The sequence below is a fragment of the Hippocampus bargibanti genome, linkage group LG04 (assembly GCF_051943395.1).
Source record: "Hippocampus bargibanti isolate YZ-2025 linkage group LG04, ASM5194339v1, whole genome shotgun sequence".
Classification (NCBI taxonomy): Eukaryota; Metazoa; Chordata; class Actinopteri; order Syngnathiformes; family Syngnathidae; genus Hippocampus; species Hippocampus bargibanti.
Genome location: NC_142737.1, coordinates 16,053,741 through 16,077,346, shown reverse-complemented (window position 1 = coordinate 16,077,346; position 23,606 = coordinate 16,053,741). Strand labels below are relative to the sequence as shown.

The window sequence follows — 23,606 nt, the reverse complement described above, 5'->3', positions numbered from 1 at the left end:
TGATTAGTCAGCGATTACAGCGAGGCCTCAATTGCCGTGACAACTGCCGCAAACACAATAAGCCTTGATAGAGCCAGCTGTTTGGTCTGCTGCAATTAACCCCACGTCCCACTCGTCTCCGGCGGTGCACTGCCTCTAATTGACGATTGCCTATACAAAGCAAAGGCTGTGGGGCTAGACCCCCTGGACGCAAACCCCCCGTCACCCCAGCGCTGTGAAGGAGATGATTATAATCGAGGCGTCCCGTCGACTCGGCCGCCAGTCAATCAAAGCTTCAGCGCCCCACAGGAGCTTCCTGATGAGTGAGGGAGTCGAGGAGTCGCATGTACGAGAGCGCCTTCCTTGGAGGGTGTGGGGTGCTTATAGTGTGGGTGGGTTGTAGAGGTTGTGACGACAAGTTGAATATGCCTACAGTCCAAGTACTAATCAAAACAAGTGCATGTGAGGAAACCCTGCTACTTGCTACATATCAGAAAAGCCATTTTTGGAAGCACCCGTCTCACTCTGTTCATCTCAAGGTTGATTTTCTGGGCTATGCAGAAAGAAAGAAAAAAAATCAAGGCAATTATTTGTCAGGCCTCTGTTATCTATAATTGCAAAGATAAAAATCAAGCTGCAATGATTTCTCCGCGGATAGAGCCGTCTGAATTCACAGCTGCTTGTGTCATCATATTCTTCAAACAAATGCATTGTCTGCACCTAACTCTACTCTGCCTGCACTCACTTGGGAATATTTATTATTAAGGAGGCTGAATTATCGATGGAATGTTTCAGGCATATACTTTATAAGAGGAGTCGAAAGTGTGTTATGTGACTGTATCTCGGTGTGAATGAAATGAGTTTATTTTTCAAAAGGCAGCGTCCCACTAACCCCACACGTTCTTTCCAAGATGTTACAAAGGGCAAAGCGGACCGTGACAAAGTTTAAATGACTTGCACACTGATTGCTCGCAAGTACGCACCCATGACACAATGTCAAAAATGGATTTAATCTATCAAATACTTTTTTTTTTTATATTGGCCCAATGTTCTGCCCCCAGTACTTACATTACAATGCAGTACAGTGCGCCCCAAGTGGTGGAAATAGTTAAAACCACTCAAAAACATTGTGGAGTAGCCATTTTGAAATCTAACTGTGGAGAGGTGTGATTACATCCATGTCCATCCTCTTTCTTTTGACTTGTTCAGGCACAATCTGTAAGTACATTTACACTATTATACATTTTATTGTTTGTTGTGCAATTTATTTATAAGCCTACATCAATATTTCGTCAGTTAAGCATTTCACATGCTTTCCATACAATCGTTGAATGAGCTAGAGCAGGGGTCGGGAACCTTTTTGACTAAGAGAGCCCTAAAAGTAAAATATTTAGAAATGTTTTTCAGCGAGAGCCACACGCACGCGCGCGCGCACATACAAACGCTCGCGTGCGCGCGCACGCACACACACACACGGCCACTTTTCAACAAAATATCAGAATATATTATTTAAAATAACTTTGTGATAGTACTCACGTTAACATGGAACATTTTCCGTTCCTCGTGTTTGGTAAAAATCCAGGAAAACGATCAGAATGAAATTCAATTTGCCGGTCCAGAGGCGAAGTTACTGCTAGCTAGCCTGCACACGGCTCATAAGCTTCCACACTTGCTATCTGCAATCTACTTCTCGCAGAAGTATGTTGATGCTAACGTTAACATGGGGATTGTTAAAATGTCACTGACATTCGACTGTTTCATCGATGGTATTGTTTCATTGCAAATTAGAATCAGAACATTTTCTCTCCTCTAATGATCCGGTGCATTCAGGCTGAAGTGCACAAGTTGGGCTCATTTAAGGGGCGTTTACCTGTTTCAAGGTGACGGCCACTATCATCCAATCAACATGGCGCTTTAGGCCATTCTAGGTCAGTGTCATCCAATCAAAATTGCGCTTTCCGCCAACTGCAGCCCCAACGGGAAATGAACGATGAAAAAAACGACAATATGTATTATAATATGTAATATTTATCGGCGAGCCATATGCAATCATCAAAAGAGCCATATATGGCTCGCGAGCCATAGGTTCCCGACCCCTGAGCTAGAGAATAGGCCTGTTTCATTAATGTAATTTTATATGTATAATTGGATGCTGTACAACATTCGTACTCTTTTTCAGTTTGTATGCAGTTTTACAAGACTTCCATAAAAATACTAAACGGTGGATTCTCATCTTCGTGTTTTTTATTGGAAGATTGTTAAGCTCACTGTCTACACACCAACCATTTAGTTAGGGCAGAAGACCCAAACATCCAAATCTAATCTTTGATTTCATTGAAGCAACCCTATTCTCAGATGTGATATATTTCCCGCACAGGCAGAGAGACGAGAAAAACAAAACAAATGGTAGCCTAATTATGGCTCTCCTTTTAACTGATTCCAACATGAGGTCATTCAGTTGGCCTGCAGAGAAGTGGTCTGTCCGTATTATTTCTGCAGCGTTTGTGACTGAGAGGAGGTCGCTACAGTTGATCTTAAATTTTACACATGACGCTCTCGTAACGTTTACGAGTAACGGCAAACAAATTTTTGTTCCATGCCGGATCGAGCCCCCGGGCCTTGACTTTTACACATGGGGTTTTGGGACACAAACATGAAGACGAGCCTTTTTAATCACTCCTTACTGTAATTTGAAAAAAAGATAATTTTGAACAAGTATATGTCCTCCTGCTTTGAGGAGAAGTTTTGGAGATGTCCTGTTTCTGTTCCCACGCTGTGCTCATGATTGGAAGAGTTTGGTGTGCAAGCACTTGACCCAGGTTGACCACAATCTGTGATTAAAAAAAAATCTCCAAACACACAGTAACATCTTCTTGACAGTCTTCCGGATTTATCAAGGCCAAGACATCACAGCAGCTCATTAATTTATACCGGCTCCCTTTGAGGATGAGCAAAACCAACAGGACGCTGCCACGTTTACATTTTCTCTCTGGAATTTATCTTTGAAGCCTGATGTCACCGGATCAGCCATGGAAATTAATTAGCAGGGTGGATGTGGCAACCTCGTGCACTTTCCATCGTGACATCCTTTTTACGGGCTATCGGGAAAATAAGTGATAAATGACCTCCTCTGGATCAGACGCCTTGTTCGACTACTTGTTTGGAAATTACGGAATATCTTGCAAAGCTAATACAGTAAGCATCCACTCAAGCTAAAAAGTCCCGTGGATTAGAGGAGAAAAACAGGTGGATCCAGAGACGGACAAATCTCAGCTGACATCACAATGCAGTTGCCCTCCCTGACCCCACAATTACAAACAGTGGAAATTCTTCCTTCGTGTCTCTTGATCGTCTCTGTTCTCTTGTTCTGTTTTCATCCCCCCATGCCTCCCACGATCTATCTTTTTTTCTCTGCTTCAGTCCGCCTTGTCTCTCCAGGCCCTCTCCCCTCTCCTCTGTCTTTTCCATCTCTCTCTCCGAGTAAGTGAGTTTCATCTGGGGTGCTTGGCGGGCGAAATCACCCCAGGGTGAACACTTTATTATCTGTAGTCAAAGCGTCACCGCGAATACCATTCTACACACACAAGTGTCACTTTCCATTTGTCCACTCTCTGGCTGCATTAGCGGAGCCGAGCCGGCCCAGGGCCTTCTGTCTCCAGCAGAAGAAAGCTAACAGTGTGGGAAAGCGCTCGTCCTGCATTCTTGCCCCATTGACACCGGGGAAGCCGACATGCTGCCTCTCTCTTGGGAATTAAGAAAAACAATCACAGAAAATCAACTCTAAGTTGACAATGAGGAATATACTGTAGCTTGTCAAATGACGAGTAGACCAGGATGTTTTGGCACTTTGTGATCTTTGTGACTGTATAATCTGTGTGCTCACAGCAGGTGTGAAACAAGGGAAGCCGTCAGATTCCAGTTACAAGCGTTTTTTGGTGAAGATTCAGCCCTCTAAAAACAAGTTTTTTGGGTTTCTGTGGAATGCAGAATCTATGTCGCACTTATGCGAGGCACCTCTGTACCAAATAAAAAAAAGATGACAGTGGAACATGTAAAGTGTTTACCTCAAAATAGACACTGAGCTCGGTCAAACAACAGAGTGAAATATTCAGTTGGGTTCCAGTACGGGAGATTAAAAACCTACATTTTACTTGACAGAAGCCACCAAAAAATATATATGTACAGTATAACACAGTGAACAAATGGACCCATCAAGAATAATGACAAACACCTTCAGTCATTCACTGCCATGAAAATATGACAGAGCGCCATTCCCAAATTTGTCCGGGTTTGGCTTTTTCTTGCTGGGGTCCTGATAAATGGTCAGACCTCTGGCAATGTTTTTTCCTTTTCCACAAGGGGCAGCATTTCCCTTTTTTCCATGTTATCGCTTTCTTTCAGTTTCGGCTGTTGTTAAAGAGCCATATAAACCAATATGTAATGCATTGTATTTTGGACAGGCACCCTCATTTCAAGCTCAGATAACTCCAGACCCATATAATTTCGGGATTAACTTTTTTTCTGATGAAAGAAGAGAGTCTAAGGTTTCTTACGCTGCATTGAATGTTTATGTAGTCCTAAAACTCAATGTTCTAAGGGTCCTGGAATTTGAGTGACGACAAAAACCCTGGCACTGAAGTGCACACATTTTTGCACATCGTCTGACAGCGAATGAGTTCAAATGTAACTGTGATTTTTAAGTTATGATCTCGCAAATGTCCAAAATGAAAAGATGACTACGGCTTTGGTCCTTACGTCAACTACTGACTGTTTACTTGTTCAAGTTGTAAAAGCTTGAGTCTGCCTGGCTGCTCTTACACACATTTCGGCGTCTGATCAAATAAAAATGCTTGCGGCTGACGGCTGGTTATTATTATTATCATACTCCATATATCATATAATCATAGACTCCTACTTATATTGCCCGGCGGAAGTTCAGCCAATACGGTGGATGGGTTCTTTGGGGTTGATGTATAGTATATGCTCTGACCCCCAAAAATGTGTCTCTATGCTCGGCTCAACTCGATTGTTCGATTAAGTGAAGACTGAATTGTGAACAATTGCCTGTCTTTTATGTGTACTGTTACTGACTGGTGACAAGCGAAAGGTCTACTTTAGCTCCTGCTCAAAGTCAGCTGGGAAAGACTCAAGTTCACTGCGACACCTCCTAGTTATTGAATTTAAACTCATTCAGTAGACAAATAACAGCACTGTTATTTGTCTGAAGAATTGTGACGAAGAAAAATGAAGAGATGATACCCTACTTCTAACTTTAATGACAATCATAAAGAGTAACCACAAGGCCTTGTGAGGATAAGCGACTCTAATAATGGATGGAAGAAGGGATGGATGGGTGGATGGAGGAACGGATGGATGGACAGACGAATGGATAGATGGAAGGGGTGGGTGGATGGTTGGATGGACAGATTTTTAGATGGATAGATGGATGGATGGCCAGGTGGGTGATAGATGGATGGACGGACAAACACATGGGTGGATGGACGGATGGGTGTATTTGGAGTGGATAGATGGATGGACGAGCGGATGGATGAATAAACATACAGGTGGATGGGTGGATTTGGAGTGGATAGATGGATGGATGGATGGAAGGAAGGATACATCGACGGACGGATGGGAGAACTTCTGTTTCATGGGCCTGAATGCATAGGAGAAAAGTCAGGTGCTCAGGAAAACATGTTATCCACTCCAAAGTGCTCTGTTAAATCATTTAAATAATTAGGTGTGGGTTTGCCCTGCGGCCTGCCTGGGCCACCCTCATTGTGCACACTGCACGGTCGACAAGCAAGAGGCTTTATCAGCAAATAACTAGCGTCAGCACCAGCAGTGGGGCGGTTATGCGTTGCGACTGGCGCACCAGCCGATATTGTCATGTGCGATTAGGCCTGTGCTCATGAGCCTGTGAACTCATTGCTATGGCACGGGATGTCAAGCTCGCCCCCTTATTTCCCGACGTTTGGATCTGTTGCTTCTGAGCTCCCCCTCTAAGCTTTCTCATTGAGCATTGAGCCCTGCCACTTCTCCATGGAACCTCCCTAAACCCTGTGAGGAACTGATTAAGAGTCTGCAACAGGTCAGAGTGATGCGCTTTGAAACGGTAAATCTTTGAAGCCTTTCACCCAAAAGGGGTCAGGCCAAGTCAAAGCTTGCCTCTGAAGGTGATAAACAAAGGAAGGCAAATACAAACAGTGAGGCCAAAAAGAATTAGGTGACCTTCAACATTATAAGCATATCAGAGAGATTGAAAGACGAGCACATTTTTGAATGTTGGCTTACAGCGTGACTGTCCTTTATACTCGCATCTGACACTGTCTCTCAAAGGGCTCCATGTACTGCCAAGAGCAGGAGCATCAGCAACACAAACACACACACGCAGAGCTCTGGAATAAAAGAGCTGTGAGATAGCCATTGTAAGCACATACAAAAAGGAAGCAGATCTGAGGAAGGAGAAAAAAGGCAAAGAAGCAACGACTATGGCGAGGGGGAGGAAAATAGAAGGGGTGGGGGGAGGGAGGCTGGAGGCGACTGGGCAGGCCTGTCAAAGCCCAGAAAGTGCTGCTGCATAGGCCTGCAGGTAAATGGAAGAAGAAAGGCGCCTGTGGGCTGCCTGAGGCAAGCCCGGGCCCTTCTGTTCTATCATTTAAGAGACAAGTCGTTCACTGATTCCCAATTAATATTTAACACCGCACAGACAACAAGGCACTCCGCTCTGCAGTATACGTGGATGGGTGGAAAGGAGCAGGTTCTTGACCTTTAACAGACATTTCTCATTTGGGTTTAAGTTAAAAGACGTCGTGCAAACTTTGCTGCTGTGAAATGTAAATTTCTCCACTGCGAGACTAATACAGGCAAATCCAATCCAATCCAAAGAGCGGATGCTTTGCATTTGATGCAGACTGCAAATAGAACACTACAAATACAATCTCATAGAGCCAGTCTCAATGAAGCAGGCTTGTAAACATTGTACATTTTACTTGGAACATGATGTATAATGTTGAATAACAATGCATTAACATTTTTAGAACAACGGTTATCAGCTTTGTGTCAGTTAAGTTCATTGTATAATTATTTGATGTATTAATATGACATAATGCTTTCAAGTTATTTGTAACCTGTTTATTCATTCGGTATTAAGGCACTTCGTGATTATATTGAACTCTGTTGCATGAAATTGAGTTATTTCTATTTCAAACAAAGAATAGTTACACTTTGTCAACTGATGAGCATATCTGCTGCACAGTGCAGAGGTGCAAGGTTAGATTCCAGGCCTCAGCTTTCCTGTGTGGAGGAGTGTGCATGTTCTCTCTATGCCCGTGTAGGTTTTCTTCGGGTACTCCCATTTCATGTCACATTCAAAAAAACGTGCATGGTACAATCATGGAAGGCTCAAGTCTCCTTAGGTATGATTGTGAGCACAATTGGTTTTTTTGTCTGTATGTGCCCTGTAATTGACTGGCAAAACGTTCAGGGAGTGGGCCCTGCCTCCTCCCCGAAGACACCTTGGATAAACCCCCTCCCATCTGCCACCCTGGTGAGGAGAGGCAGGTTACAAAAATGGATGAATTGATATATTTTGGGAGGATGGATGGATGGAAAGTTACAGTATAAGATACCTCAATACCGCGATTCACGGTCTTATTATATTACTGAGGTGTACCTAATGTGCATTCAATAACCCGAAGATGTAATCACGGTATTTTAAATGTATGTAATTCAACACATTTCTAAACTAGTCTTCAGAACACACTCAAACAAGAAATAGTAAGTGTGGGGCCATACATTTGTAATGTAAAACAATATGAAATACTGCACAAGAGATATTGAAAACTGTACTGCTATCTTACCTCTCGATCACACATGAAGTCACGTCTGAACTTCTCTTCCCACATAAATGGCTCTCTTTACAGCAAGACCTCTTGCAACAACATATCGATCAATATTTACCATCTGTGCGTTTCAATCAAGGCTGGGAGGTTAAATGCTTGAAGTTATTTACTGAAGTGGAAATAAAGATGGGCAGTCCTGTAGAACAAAATAGACCCCCTCCTGTATTCCTTTAATTAAAAAGACAAAAAGCCGGAAGCATGCATCCTACCTCTGAGCATCCTTATAAGTATCCGAGTCTACATTTTAGAATGTCAGGAGTGAACAAGCATCATGCTGTTCATCTCCTACCAGATGTAAACGTGAACTAAAAGTGCTCTACTAGGCCCACAAAGAGATCTCCAATGCCTACTCACTTAGTCTGATTTACATAGCTTGCTCAGAGCGGGCATTGAATTTCAGCTTCGCTCAGCCTAACATTCCGTATGCTGTTGGAAACAGTGGTAAAAGAAGTAGAGAAGCTACCCTGGAAGTCCAGAGTCGATGCTGTATTAGCAAATGAGTCTGATCACAGTTACACCAAGATTATTTCTGAGTCCGAATTAATCTCAGGTTTAAAGAGAGGTTTCAATTTAATCTGTTTTATTTGAACCCTTTCGATACCATAATCTGAACATTTTATTTTTTTAAGAAATGTTATGCTAAATCATTTCATTGGCTTCTAAAGAAGGCATATTAATCAAGAAATGCAGAAAATATATACATTTTTTACAATATTTATAATATTGATCAGAAATAAAATCTCATCCCACATTTCTTTTAGTTTTATAGATAACACCATAGATAAAGAGTTTATGCATCAGAATACAAACATGGGAAACGATTTTTATGGATATTTAGGAACAAACAAATGATATAAAACTGAGCAATGTATTTTGTAATCACTTGGACGTCTGGAGTAATTCTGATGCAATCTTGTGTTGAGAGCTGAAAAATACCCGAAAAATGGGGTACTAACTTGTACCGACAGCAACTTTGGGAAGAAACTTACTCTCCATTATTTTGTATGAGTATACATTTCGCCCACTACTCATTTGTACCGTCGGTATCAAAAGGGTTAAACAGGTTTGCAGTTTGGCGCAACAAAATTTAAACCTCATCAATGGATGTACTATAGTCTTAAAATTAAATCTTGTCATTTGCTTTCAGACCACAATGAAATGGAATGATACAGATGCAAGAAAATGCTGATTTTATCTTTTGTCATATAGTATGTTGCAGGTCGTGGTGCAAAAAATGGTGGACCCAAGCGCAGGAAACTATGGAGGCAAGAGTGCAGGATGTACTCAAAACAAACAAAAACGGACTAACAAGGCAAAATACATGAACAGAAGTCCAAAAACCAAACCACTCAGTAGCAAATCAAAACTGTGAACGGGTTGACAAACAGAACATTGATCAGCACTTCCAGAAGCATCAAAAGGAGCAAGACCGCGACCCAGACATAAAGAAACCAAAGACCCAAATACAAGCAAACTGACGAGAACACAAGGAACACCTGGACAAGACACAAATGTTTGGAGTGATCAGATTGGGCTGGGCTGACAAGAACAGGTGGAAACAAAACCTAGCAACACATGGAAAAGGAAAACTGACAAAATATGCAACAAAACTAAATGTATTCAGTTAAAACATGATTGGCATGCATGTCACATACTCCAAGTGAGCCTGAGATTATATAGAAGCTATAAAATAGCATTGCTGAACAGGGGTTATGGCCTCTCATTTTTCCTGCACGTCCTCGTCATGGTCAGGCACAGCTGCGTTTCCAAGCTGCATTTGGATCTTCCTATAAAAGCCGTAAAATCAGCCAGTGAAAATCATCTCATGTTCATCTCAAATACAACAGATATCCAGAATGGATCATTTGAGCATAGTCCTCGAGAATGTGCAAAATATGATCGCTGTCAATTTAACACAATTGGTCGCTACAATCTTGGATATGTTTGTTGAAGAAATCATGTTTGATCTTTTTGTAACACTTGGTAAATCCGGCCCTTTCGGTTGCGAAAGGAAAGAATTGGCCACACTGTCCCCAGCAGCCGACTCCCACTCTCTGGCAAGCAAAGACAGAGGGTGTTGATGCCTGCACCTGCAGGGTCGGCCAAATGCCAGGCTCCCTTTGGACGTAGGAAGCTCTTTTTTAATCCAATTCCTGCTGCGAACTCAGCCACAGCAGAGCCTATCTTCCTCGAGCTCACCTCCCATGGCAATAAGATCGCTTCACCCCCTGTGCTCGCAGCAGAAGGCAAAGAGGGCAGAGTAAAGGCAAAGCTCGGCAGGTCACCACCAGACGGAAATGATGAGCACTGAGATGGCAAGAGGCTATACGAAGCACGAAGGAAGTCTGTGGCCACTCATGTGGGTCCTCCTTTTAATCCTTTACCATTTGTCAATATGATGAACAGTCACGGCTCCAAGACTTTTTCCTCTCCCGGGGCTGAAGTGGGGCTTGACATAGTGGGGCTCAGAAAATATTTTCTAGACATATTTTAGAATATCAAATGAAATGCCGGAGGGACTTAAGTGGGGCCGCACACATTTCTGATGGGGCTATAGCTCGCCCCTCCTAGTTCGAGTGTCGCACCATCCCCGATAATGAAACTGGGTGGAAACATATCAAATGCCAGAGCAAACCCAAAGATTCCTCACAATGAGATTGCATAAGTAGGGCATCCAGGAAGGAGGCCATTCATGGATAGCTGTCACTCACCCTTCACCATGAAGAATACTTCATGACCTGCTGGAATAATCAGATTGCAGATGCGGACACTCTGTAGAATCCAAAATGGGGACCGAGAAAGAGGACATTTGAGTCAGAGGGAAAAGGTCAAGTGTATGCAGACTTTTTCTTTTGCCTTTTCTGTCAATTCTGCAGAAGAGTCAGAAGGGAACATAAAAATGGGCCTCTGCAGCCTGTATAGAATGAAGTGTTGACTAGAGGGTAGATAGAACGCTGTAATGTGCAGACCTGAGAGGCTATGCTAATGTTAGCATGGCTCTTTATTTTTTGTCATTTTAAGACATGCCCACAAAATTGTTACAATAGGTAAATGATGACAAATTTACATGACCGAGAAAATGTCATCAAACCCCATCTGGAATTAGTATCGGTCTTTGCCAATGGAAATGTGTGAATAGTAAGCAGAGTCGTGTTGAGCCAATTTGCGTGTCAGGCTCAGAGTTGCTATTTCAGCGGCTATTGTAACCACTTATTAATATTCAACTGGATTGGCTCACATCTTAGCATACCACATAACATACTGAAGTTTTTTTTAGCAGCTTTCCAACTTCTCTGTAATGGGCCCTCATGCCAAATTTGAAACTCGCAGGACACAGGAGGTCATTATGTCAATGAATTCCCCCCTAACTTAATTCAAAGCAAAGCAACCATCGACCATCTCAAGCTTCATTGCCCGCAGAGCCAACTGGATTATCAGGAAGTTCTCCAGGTGAACCTCTGTGCTGTGTCCCGAGGCTGTGTGATTGTCTCTGTCCATCAATCTAGAGGAAGTTTGAACCTGGCTTGACATGGCATGAACTGCGGATATCAAGCCTTCTGGGAACGTTTCATCCACACCTGGCTGATTGGCACGCCAGGCCTCACGGCTGATGTCGCAGGAGGTTACTGCTGCATGTGCGCTCCAGCTCCCCTCCTCTGCATTCGTCAGTCTGTGTGTGTGTGTGTGTGTTTAAGGGCACATTTGGAAAAACAAATCTGGACTTTAATAGTACTTGATTAAATGGATTTAACTAGGATTAAACTGTTCTTTCCAATTTGATTTCATGGGACTCTCTCTCTCTCACACACACACACACACACACACACACACACACACACACACACACACACACACACACACACACACACACACACACACACACACACACACACACACACACACACACACACACACACACACACGCACACACACGCACGCACACACACACACACACACAGCTGAAAAAGCCGTTACCCAAATAAAGGTTAGATAACTCACTGAGGCGCTATTTTTTTAAGATATTTAAAATCATAGCCCTCTCCCCCAAACATGAAGGGGCACGTGGCTTTGACTACTAATCAGAACATAATGAAACAAGCCCGGACAAAATCACATTTTAGGAAATAGCCACATCGTCATGTCGCTGTCATGAAAGCTTGTGAAGTCCTTCTTGTTTTCTGGAGATGACATGTAGCAGAGTAATTGGTGTCTGGGCCAAAGAGAGGGCAGGTGGTTTGTGGAGGCTGGGTGGGGGGGGGGGGGGGGGGCTCTGTCAGTGTTACTCATCACTAGAGTGGACACCTTCCATTTCCCTCCCGTCTTATGCTCGCCTTCACTCCTCTTGGACCTTCAGAGACACAGCGCGAGGAATGAAGGAAAAATAACGATGGGGAGGGTTGCCTCTGGTGGAGGGTCTCTAGGGTCAGTTGCTTCTATTCACCCCGCTCCCCCCGTGTGGCCTTTCTCTCTCTTTCTCTCATCTGGGCACCCACCCTCTGGGGCACAACATGATGAGAGGCACTGGCTCCACGGCCATATCTGCCTTTCATGTCTCCATCTCGACCAGCGGTGGAGAGACGCCGAGGCGAGGACGAGGGTTACAAATGTCACCCATAAGGAGGATTTAATTAAAAATGACAGCGGCTGGCATGGGAGAGTGCAGTTACATATGCGTGGAATTTGGACGCAGTGAAAGTCAGTGCTTCTGATTTATAATTCAAGTAATGCTCTGCACTGGCTTTTAATTCAATGGCCAAAGGAAGAAAAAAAATCAAAAGGCCGCCCCTAGGAAGTTAATCCAATATGATATTTTTAAGGGCAAGCGGTCAATGACTTTCTGAAAAGACGGCTTCTCAGAGCTCCCTTGCCGAGGCTGCTTCCTGCTGTCTCCGCCCTGCACGCCGCTTAGCGCCCCTCACCCCCCAGCGCCCCCTCCAGCCTGGGCTGTGATAATGGAAACATCCCCTTCTCCGCCTCCCGTTTCTCCCGCTAAGCTCTGCGCGCTTGGGGGAAATTGATTGTCTGGCGAGCTGATCTGAACGCTTCCAGCTGATGGCAGAGCCAGTTAAGTCCTTTTTTATTGAGGGTATGAGGGATTTTTAATGGGAGTCGCATCAATGAACTCTGCAGTCACTTGGCATCTGCATGCAGGGTCTTTTTGTGTGTCGCTCACCCTCCCATTCCAACACGTGCGCACACACGCACATACACAATTTCTAAACAAAGAACAAGCGAAGCAAATGACACATTTCATCTCTGTTTCATTGACAGGTAATCAATCCACCTCCTGTATGCTCAATCACTGTATCTGTGAGGGCGGAACACTGGAATGGGAGCTTCCATTTAAGAGGCTGGGTCACCTTACCAAAACCTGCTCACACCCAATGAGACTAAAAGAAAAAATACAACAATAAAATCAACATGCTCAGCGAAGGTCATGTCCATGGACTAGATCTCTGTGATATTTGTCTTCTTCTTTATGTCCCTCATATTGGAACCGCAAGACAAGTTTATGAGATCGCAATTGAAAATCCGGTTTTAAGCAGCTCAAGAAAGACACTGAGAGGGAAGCCACAAAGAGAAATGGGGGAAACGTAATACTTTTCTTTGATAAAGTACTTTCTTGATTCAAGTTCTGACTCCCATAGATGGAAGTCCTGTAAAATGGAGAAGGAATGGATGAAGATGAAGTTTTGACGGTCTGCTTTCTATTCTGCTTTCTTTCTTTCCGTCATTTCATTTTATAATTCTAGTTTATTCAGATTTTTCACCTTTGCTAGACTGGGTTAAAACGTCATTTCTATGGTTAAAGACAAAGTACTTTCTTCCTAGATAAAGAATCTATCAGCTATTTCACTGTAAAACATTCATCCATAAAAATCTTTGTACTGCCCATCCTCATGGGGTCATGGGAGAGCTTGAGTGAGAAGAGGGTACAACCAGGCCGGTTGCCGGCCAATTACTGGGCACATCTTCAGAACTGTGAGGCTGAGAATTGTACCATTTCATTATCATAACATCGTTTGGACAATTGCATCAAGCAGGATAAAGGAATACTCCCCTGCAACCCGATCCCAGACATAGAGTGAAAACGCAATTTCTTATGAAAGATACAGATCATTCAAGCACGTTAAAGCACTTTTTCCAAAATGTAGTACTTTTAACTCATTCGCTGCCATTCACAAATTTAATCTGGAATTGAAAATGGGGCGTAGAGCGCCATTCCCGAATTTGTGGGTTTTGTTTTTTCATGCATGCTTTGGTGCCAATAAAGCGCTGGCCATGGCCTCTGGCAATTTTTTTCCACAAGGGGGCGGCATTTCCCTTTTTTCCATGTTGTTAATCAACCAATATGTACTGCATTGTATTTTGAACACCTGCCCTCATTTCAAACTCATATAACTCCAGACCCATATAATTTAGGAATTAACTCTTTCTTTCTGATAAAAGAAAAGGGTCTAAGGTTTCTAACGCTGCATTGAATGTTTATGTAGTCCTAAAACTCAATATTCTGTGGGTCCTGGAATTCAAGTGACAATGACAAAAACCCTGGCACTAGAGTGGACACCTTTTTGCACATTGTCTGGCAGTGAATGAGTTCATAAAATGTTACATCTTTACTTATATTGTGCTTTCACAACATTCCATCATTGCAAAACCAATCAGTGTCATGACCCTAATAAAGATAATTTCACTCACATGCTTTTATAAGCCACTCATATTGTCCCACTTTTGAAGAGCCACGCAAATGTTGTTCCTCAGATGTCTCTCCTCTCTATTAATAAGTTTGGAATGGCTTATACGGCCGCCTCGCAAAACGCAACAACTTCTAAGTTGTCATTATGGGGGCAGACGCTTATTGATTTGATCCCGAATTACCACAGTTAAAATGGAAATCAAAAGCGTCAGTTCAAATCAAGATCCAACCCATACACAGGATGCGCCAGTTCCAAACTGGTCGCAACTAGTTTTTGCAAATCCGCAACAACTCATCTTAGTCCCTTTGCACCATTTTGTGAGTGGACACAGGGTGGTGCTGGGGGAGCCTGTGCAGCAGCTGTCATGCTTTACAGGCGGCCCCAACCAGACACTGTAAATGTTTACAGAGCCCTCGGGGTCAGGAAGGGCCACGAGGCAAGTTAAAACGTTGTCTGTTCAGCCCTGTTGACATGACCGCACAATCAGCAGGGCTAAACAGTCCTACTCACAACGATGGGCCAAACAACACAACAATCTGGCTTGTAAAGTGCACATTTGCTCCATCAACTGTTTGGAATTCCTCACAGAAGCGAGGTATCGTGGTGACACAAACATCAGAAACCGGAAATTCTATTTTACAGTCACTTATTTACAGTCGGGGTTAGCGTGTCTGTTTCCATTGTCGGCCCGGACAGATTAACGGAGGGTTATGTGGACATGGTGTACACATTCCGACTCAATCCTCTGAATTCAACAAGATCAATTCCCGGTGGCTCGCGTCGCTGATCTATTTATTTCTTTATTTTTATGAACTCACATTTACGTCCCAGGGCTTGCGGTGGCTCCAGGCTCTTGCTGGCACACGCCGGGTGCTGGGGTGGAGGGTTCTGCCTCCTCTGCAGACAAGCCAGCATGGCGAGGTGGGCACAGTACAACAGCCGGGGGACTTCTGCGGCCAACCTGGAGCATAAAAATGCACAGTTGAGTGAAATCTGCAGCAGGATTTTGAGGTCAAAGCTTGCATCTGCTATCCTGGTGGGATGGGGCCAAGTGACGAAATGAGGCTATGTTTCTCACCCAGGACGCATTTGGGAGAGCTTGTCGACATTCAGAGGGTTCTGTGCTGCATGTGTTGACTGATAAACACACACCTGCGCTGGGGGCCGCTCGGCCGACCCTGGCTCAGTGCGCAGCGTTGCGCCACACAGCTAGTCAAGCATATCTCCTGCCTATGAAACCCTGCTCACAACAAACACACAAGTAGCAGCACTTTAGCACATTCCTTTCCGTGCGGCGTGCGCGTGTTGATTGATGGTGTTATCTATGGAGAGGTGGAGAGGAAAAAAAGAAAATAGCAGTCTGACCGCGAAGTTTAGCATTTAGGAGGGGGGTGTCACGGAAGGCCTTGGGCAACCAACTGGTGTCTGTATAGATATGGCGCTGTGTTTTGTACAGTGCAATTGTGTGTGTTTATGAGCAAATGCAATGGCGGGAGCGGGGGAGACTGCCGGCCGTACATCACGGCCGGTGACGGCACTAATCAATCTCCCTGCAAGCCATAAATCTGCTCTCTCTTTTCCTCGACAATAACCTCCGCTCAGGAAAAGTGAAGCAGTGGCTGCTAGTTTCCACCCAAAAAACTCATAACGGAATACATCAACTCACTCAATGGACGAATGGATTGGGGTAAACACACTTTCTAAAGAAAGTGAAAATGAGAGTTGCATCTGCTCTTTGCAGCCTCCAGAAAGATTTTATTCAAAATTTTGGAACTTGAGGAATTTAAAAAAAAACATTAGTGAAGTCTTGTTTACAATCTGGTTGGTCCCACCCAATGGTCTTTGGGGGCATTTTTTTCTCCACAAAACTCATCCAAGCATTGCATGAAAGACATTTCTTTCTACACTGGACAAGCAATTATCCACTTTAGTTTAGAACTTTAGTTCACTGACGAAGCTCTTAGGATGAGGAGCAAAACGTTCGAAACTTTCAAAATAGTACAGATGATGGCTGAGAGCCTGCACAGACATATTGCCAGACGATGTGCATAAAATGTGTCCCCTCCGGTGCCGGGGTTTTTGTCATTTTCACTCAAATTGCAGAACCCACAGAATATTGAGTTATAGGACTACATCAACATTCAATACAGGGTAATAAACCTTAGACTCTCTTCTTTCATCAGAAATAAAGAGTTAATTCCGAAGGTTTATGGGTCTGGAGTTTTCTGAGCTTGAAATGGGGGTGGCTGTACAAAGGGCAAATGCTGCCCCTCGTGGGGGGGAATAACATTGCCAGAGGTCTAACCAGAGCCTGATCCGCACCCCACCTCCCCGCTAGAAAAAACAAAACCCGAACAAATTTGAGAATTGTGTTCCACATCATATTTTCAATTCCCGATTCCTCATAAATTCGGGAATGGAACTGAATGAGTTAAGATTCTGCGAAAACTAAAACTCGAGCTTGGTGACCGATTGATTAATTAATCACTCACCATAAGCTCAATAGTCTAGCAAGATAGAAAGCAACATTCATCAGTCACAGTTTCACAATAGTGACTGATTATAAATTGTCTACTTGGATTATATAGCAGACGAGGACAGTTAAAATAAAACCGCCAAGGTCCACAAAGTGTTCTTGTATGATAAGAATTGATATTCTCTCACTCAGCGGAATTTATTTTTGGTTTCCAGGGAACAGAGACTCACACTGTAGAACATTGGCAAAGTCCAATCACAGCTCGCGTGCATGCTGTGCCTTTAAAAAAAGAATTGTGGCCTTCATGTTATCTCAGTCACTCTTGTGTCCAAAACGCATCGCGATGAATTACTCTCTTCTCAACCTCCTTTCATATTAAAACAAAGAACAGGAGCAAATATTTCATTTTGGCTGTCAGCGACGACGTCAGGCATATTATTGAAAAATGATTTCTCGTGCACCTCTCTGAAGCGTCTGTCTTGTTATTTATTTTGCCAGCCAAGTAACCTTAAAACGTCTGACATTGGCCCATTCAGTTTTATAGATGATCATTTCACAAAGAAAGAAAGCAATTACAATGATTAACTCATGAATTAAAGGCCATCTATATAACAATTGCTCATGTTCTCTTGCTCAAAAACAGAAAAGCATTGTTTTAGGAACCAAAAAGGACTACAAGAAGTGAATGGCAGAGCTTGCACTTCCCCCCAAAAAATTACATAAAGCTCCCTCTTTCTCTCTCTCTCTCTCTCTCTCTCTCTCTCTCTCTCTCTCTCTCTCTCTCTCTCTCTCTCTCTCTCTCTCTCTCTCTCTCTCTCTCTCTCTCTCTCTCTCTCTCTCTCTCTCTCTCTCTCTCTCTCTCTCTCTCTCACACACACACACACAAACACTGCTGATGGAGAAGAGAGGACACTATTGCTCACCAGGTGCTTGTGCAAAAAAATGGGTCATGCACGGTGTCATTTCCTTTGGCGCACGGGCGGGCGGGCCTGGCCCAAACACACTGGCACTTTGAGTTCATTACTAACTGTTCACATCATTTTCCGTGGGCCCTCTCTACTCTCTTCCATGCTTACTAATGTCACCAGCGGCCCATCCTCACAGACCAGTTGTTCAAAGACAGGTTTGCCGGGGAAGAAGGGTGCATGCGGGGTAGATGGAGACTAAAAGCGAGCTGGTGGTTGTGGCAGTCTGGGGGAGGGGGTACTTTCACCGTTTTCACTGTCTGAAATGAAAGACAATCGCATAACTGCGCTCCATTTTTCTCCATTTGCTGCTCACCAAATGTATTTGGAGGCATTATGCTTTGCTGAAAAAGACCCACTTTTTTTTCCAATTCAATTTCAAGAACCAATTTTCTCCCATTATTGCCCTCAAGAGCGAAGCAGAAGAAGCAAGTCTTTGGCTTGTTTGTCATGGCCTCGTCTCTTTGCCTCATCTCTTCCTTTTTGGTATTGTGCCGCTTAGCAGATGTCGATCAGTGGCAGGAAATGATGTTCCAAGCGAAACATTCTGACCCACCATCACAGCTGTTCTATAATAGCTCGTCATGCTTGGATCAATCCCCTTGAATATGCTGAAGAATGTGAGCCAGTCGCCGCATTCAAACCACCTGCACTTCACTTCCTCATCAAATCCACTCACAACTCTCCTATTACACCAGCACGGCTGTATCTCCAAAGCCAGGATGTCTATCGTTCTGATAACAACGCTGCTGGGTTTGCAGCGGGGGCGGGAAGGATCAGTCCCATGAGATGAAGGGAATAAGCCAGAATCAAGAGGCAGTCGGCTGGGCGAAGGGCTATTTCTTCGTTAAAAGGTTCTTAAACGGCAGAGGAGATCAGAGAGACAACAGACAGACAGCCAAAGCTGTCTGTCTTTTGAGATAAGCATCCTGCAAAGTGGAGGATGCAGCTGGGTGCTCGTGGGTAAAACAACACAGTGCTTATTTCTGTGTACTTGCATTTTTAGATGGACGTGCTAATGTGAAAAGGGGGCCATTGTATGACGTGTAATGTAAAATGTGTCGATTGTCTTGTTCCATTTTATTTCTCTGGCTGGTAAACGTTTCAGAGCACACATGGACCTGTACAAGCAAAAACAAATAAATAAATTGATTAATAAAAGTCAACCTTAACTCATTCACTGCCAGCCATGTGCAAAAATGTGTCCACTTCAGTGCCAGGCTTTTTGTCATTGTCACTCTAATTCCAGGACCCACAGAATATGGAGTTTTAGGACTACATAAACATTCAATACAGCGTTAGAAGCCTTAGACTCTCTTCTTCCATCAGAAAAAAGATGAATTCCTAAATTATAAGGGTCTGGAGTTAAATGATCTTGAAATGAGGGTGGCTGTCCAAAATTCAACGTGATGCATACATATTGGTTTATATAGCGCTTTAACAACAGCTGAAGCTGGAACAAAGCGCTAACATGGAAAAAAGAGGGGGAAATATTGCCAGAGGACTGGCCAGCGTTTTAACGGCACCCAAGCATGAAAACCCAAAACCCGAATATATTCGGCAATGGCGCTCTATGTCAAATTTTCAATTCTCGAATACATTTGTGAATGGCAGTAAATGAGTTAAAACAAATGAACACTAGGAAGAGTATCCAGTTCTGAAAAGATATGTTTTGAGTTTTCACTCCGATTTCCTTAACACTATGTGGTCAGCTCAAATGACACTTGAATGAAAAAGATGAAAATTCAAAAGGTGAAAAAAATATGACAGCATTGCTTGTACTCCACATTCTTTGTCTCCAAGTGTCAGCCTCTGTATTCTTCGCCGTTCCCTGGGAGGGTCCCCGTCTTTGCTGGATTACTCCCAGGTTTTCAGAATGGGAGCACTTGTGGACCAGGAGAGGTGCCGGAACTCCTCTGGGGCGGGTGCGGCTTGAGCCTCATTGAATGGTGACCCCGCCGTCTCACGGTGGGACACCCCATGCAGTGCTTTTAACAAGCCGCTATGTCTCTTCTCTTAATAAGCCCAAACAAGTTAATCCAATCGACACACTCTAACCCTTTCCTTTTCTTTAACAAGGCACTGCACTACCCCCGTAATCCCTCACCCGCCCTCTCTTGTCCGTCACCATACTGTCACACGAATACAGAGAGAAAGGTTCCATTAGCAGAGGCAGGCAGTAAAACCTTCAGCTCGTTGTATATTCAAAATGCACACGCTAATGCTCACATGCGCCCGCGTGAGGGCCGGTCCATTTGGACGGGCCAATTCAATGAGCGGGGTTTGCGCTCGCTGACCCCGTTCCACTCACACAAACAACAAAACAACACGCAGACAAAATTTGCAAGGGGACACTGGCCGACAGGCACGCACTCCCGAGACATAAAAAAGGGCATTGTTAGCCAAGCCTCCCAGCTCCACAAACACAAGCCACTGATTCGCTAACAATACAAGCCCCTGGATGCACTCACCCACCAGCTCGCAGCAGCACAATAAATAACCTGCACAACAAAAGGCCATTGTGCGTAAAAGCCCACAGTTTAGGCATCATTGACGTGATATACAGCGTAGGAATAACATAATGGCAGCGGGGCGTCTTACGCACACAAGGCCATGCGTTGCTGTTATTGAGGCTTATAGCGTCTTGTATTCCGCGCCGACATATTTATAAGAGTGGATGAAGGGCATCTTGGCACAGCCGCTCAGCTGCAAGGGCTCCATATACCAGTCAGCTTCGATCGCTTCATCCGCAGGATGAAGGGTGAGGAATGTCTGGCCGTCTAATAGCAGCGGGCCGCCTGTCATCTCTGATCAAAATACGCCTGTCTGGACTAATGTCAACCCTGTAATCGCAATGAAGACTAATTGACTGCACAGCCAACTGCTGCATCTTTCAGCCGGGCTTGATTTCATTCATGGGTAAATGGGAGGCGCAAAAGGCATCCATGTGGCACGCACAATCACAATGCAGATGCCGCGCCGAGGATGGAGCTTGACAGAGGTCAACAGATGACTGTTGACGTGCAGGAGGAACTCTGGGGATCCTCTGTGAAAATAAAATCGACATTCTAACAGACATTTGACGGATTCAAATAAATACAACATGCATTTGGAACATAATGACAGCCCTTTCTCACATAGAAAACCAAACTACCACAGCAAAAAATATGAACAACATACAACTGCTTGCAATATGAACAAGAACTTTGAAGGCTCTATGTCAGTGCCGTCAAAGTCAAGGCCCGGGGGCCAAATCTGGCCCGCCACATCATTGTATTCGGCCCGCAAAAGCAAGTTGAACTTGAATGAACTTCCATGATACGTGCTAAAGCAGGCATGGGCAAACTACGGCCCGCGGGCCACATACGGCCCGTTAGGCTTTTTAATCCGGCCCGCCGAACTTGCCCAAATTATAGTACAAACAGTGTCTAAAACTCATGACAAAAAGTTAGCAAACAACAGGGCAGATAACTGAAAAGTTGCCTGTCCCATTTTTCACAACTTGAAGCACAATGAGACAACTAATCACATTAAAAAACATTGTAACAAAGTATAAAGTTTTTTCTAAAATCAAGAATGCACCTACTACAAATGCTACCTTGCTTAATTTACGGTAAATGTGCATGGCTGTAGATTTTGCTGCAGTAGTCGATTATCATTGCGGTGCACAATGCAACGTTTGCATTGCTTCCTACGAGCCACTAAGCCCCTTTCATAAGTCTCACGTACACTTTACAGTCACGGTTTAATGTAAATTTACGTTTTTTAGCGTCACATATGTTGTTAGCTTCTTTTGAATCTTTCTTCTGGTCTGAGGTTCTGTGCATCTATTTTGGAAAAAGACATGCAATTGCACGACTTTATAACGCTTGCGAAAGTCCGGAAGAAAGAAGCAGGCTTCTGATTGGCTGCCGTGCCGAGTATGCAAATTTCAACTGCAGGTAGACTATGTTTGTGTGCTCGGCGACGGTACACGTGTTTTGTTTGCGCGTGTAGGCGAGGGCGTCAGTGAGGAGTTTGTTGAGCGCGCGGTCAAGACAAACCATCTATGATTTGGCGGAATTTAACACAAGTAGGTATTATTGAGCTTGAATATTTCGTTGTGTAATAATATGTTTTGAATGTTGAAAGTGATTCCATTTTTCAATAAATGTTGATTTCTTTAACTTTGCCCCATCGATGGAAACTTATTAAAAACAGACGCAATCTTGATAAATCACAGTGCATATGTTATTTTAATCTATTTAAATTTCCTCCTCCAAGTATCTGCAAAATAGTATGTAAACGCCATATTCCTTGAGACAAATTTATTAACTGATCAGGGATATTTTTCACATTTGAAAGACAGTTAATAAATTGGGTTGTAGTGTTCTTACTGTGCTATGAGGTTTGTACATACTACATTTAAAGGACAACCGGCACCATTTTTTTTGTTTCCCACTGACATCAGAAAAACGTTTTATAGCATCTAAAATACCCAAATCAGGCAGGCTGATATTTTTAGTTAAATGAAAAACACCAATAAAAATGACTTCAAATGAATCCGGAAATGGTCAGTTTCAGAAGGTCCCACCCCCCTGTTCGTGACGTCACGCTAAGACGTCTTGCCTTTGATCGAGAATCAAAACAATGGCTTCAGATTCGGAGAAGATGTTTTCTTGTTACTCATCCAGTTATGAATATGATTCAAATAGTTCTAAAGAGGAAAGCATAAATGTTTGCAATTGATTCAAGGAGTCCTCCCATATCAATTCGAGCCGTCAATGACAGCAATGTAGCAAATGTAGAAAATGCACAAGATTGCGCCCAAGCTCCGTTGGAAATGGGCTGATTTTTCTGCTGGGAATTTGTGTCAGCGAATATCAAATAGTTGTCTTGGTGCAACACACAACGATTCAGCATGGCGTTATTTATGTTTTCCTTCTAATTTCACCATCAACAGGGATCAACACGAAGTTTTCAGACCAAACGAAGTACCCAAAATGCATTGTATGTCGCTTTCTCGGTCAGGGGCGGTCCAAACGTGACGTCACATGGGGATCGTCATCACCTCGAAAACAAGACTTCATGAATATTCAGCGCAAGTCTTAAAACGTGAACTATAGCTTAATGCTGTGGAATCTTTGTAAAATACGCTCAGTCGAAGTCATTTGAAGTGATTTTATAAATTATGGACATAACTTGTTCAGAGTATTTCCGGCCCAAACACTCCCTCCAAATGCTCCTGGCCCGGCCCCTCTGTCAAATTTTAGAACCCAATGCGGCCCGCGAGTCAAAAAGTTTGCCCACCCCTGTGCTAAAGTCTGAGCCAAAATTCCAAATTGTTGTATGTAAACCACACTAACAGCCATTATGTTTTACTTCAAATTTGAAAACTAGTTATTCATTAACACATTTACTGCCATTCCTGAATTTATTCAAGAATTGAAAATATGATGCGGAGCGCCATTTCCGAATTTGGTCATGTTTTGGTTTTTCTTGCAGGAGGTGTCGATAAAGTGCTGGTCAGACCTCTGGCAATGTTTTTTTCCCTTCTACAAGGGGGAAGCATTTGACTTTTGTACAGCCACCCACACTTGCACGT

The 23,606-nt window shown here is 43.6% G+C and overlaps 1 protein-coding gene across 1 annotated transcript in view; it reads right to left on the bottom strand.

The window, feature by feature from the left end:
- The window catches only part of fam222aa (family with sequence similarity 222 member Aa), a 61,987-nt gene that overhangs the window by 10,066 nt on the left and 28,315 nt on the right, over positions 1-23,606 (bottom strand). Inside the window, exon 2 of the mRNA XM_088994337.1 lies at positions 15,400-15,542. Within this exon, the coding sequence (XP_088850463.1) occupies positions 15,400-15,496 (97 nt within the window). The 5' untranslated portion in view covers positions 15,497-15,542. The remainder of the gene's footprint in view (positions 1-15,399; positions 15,543-23,606) is intronic.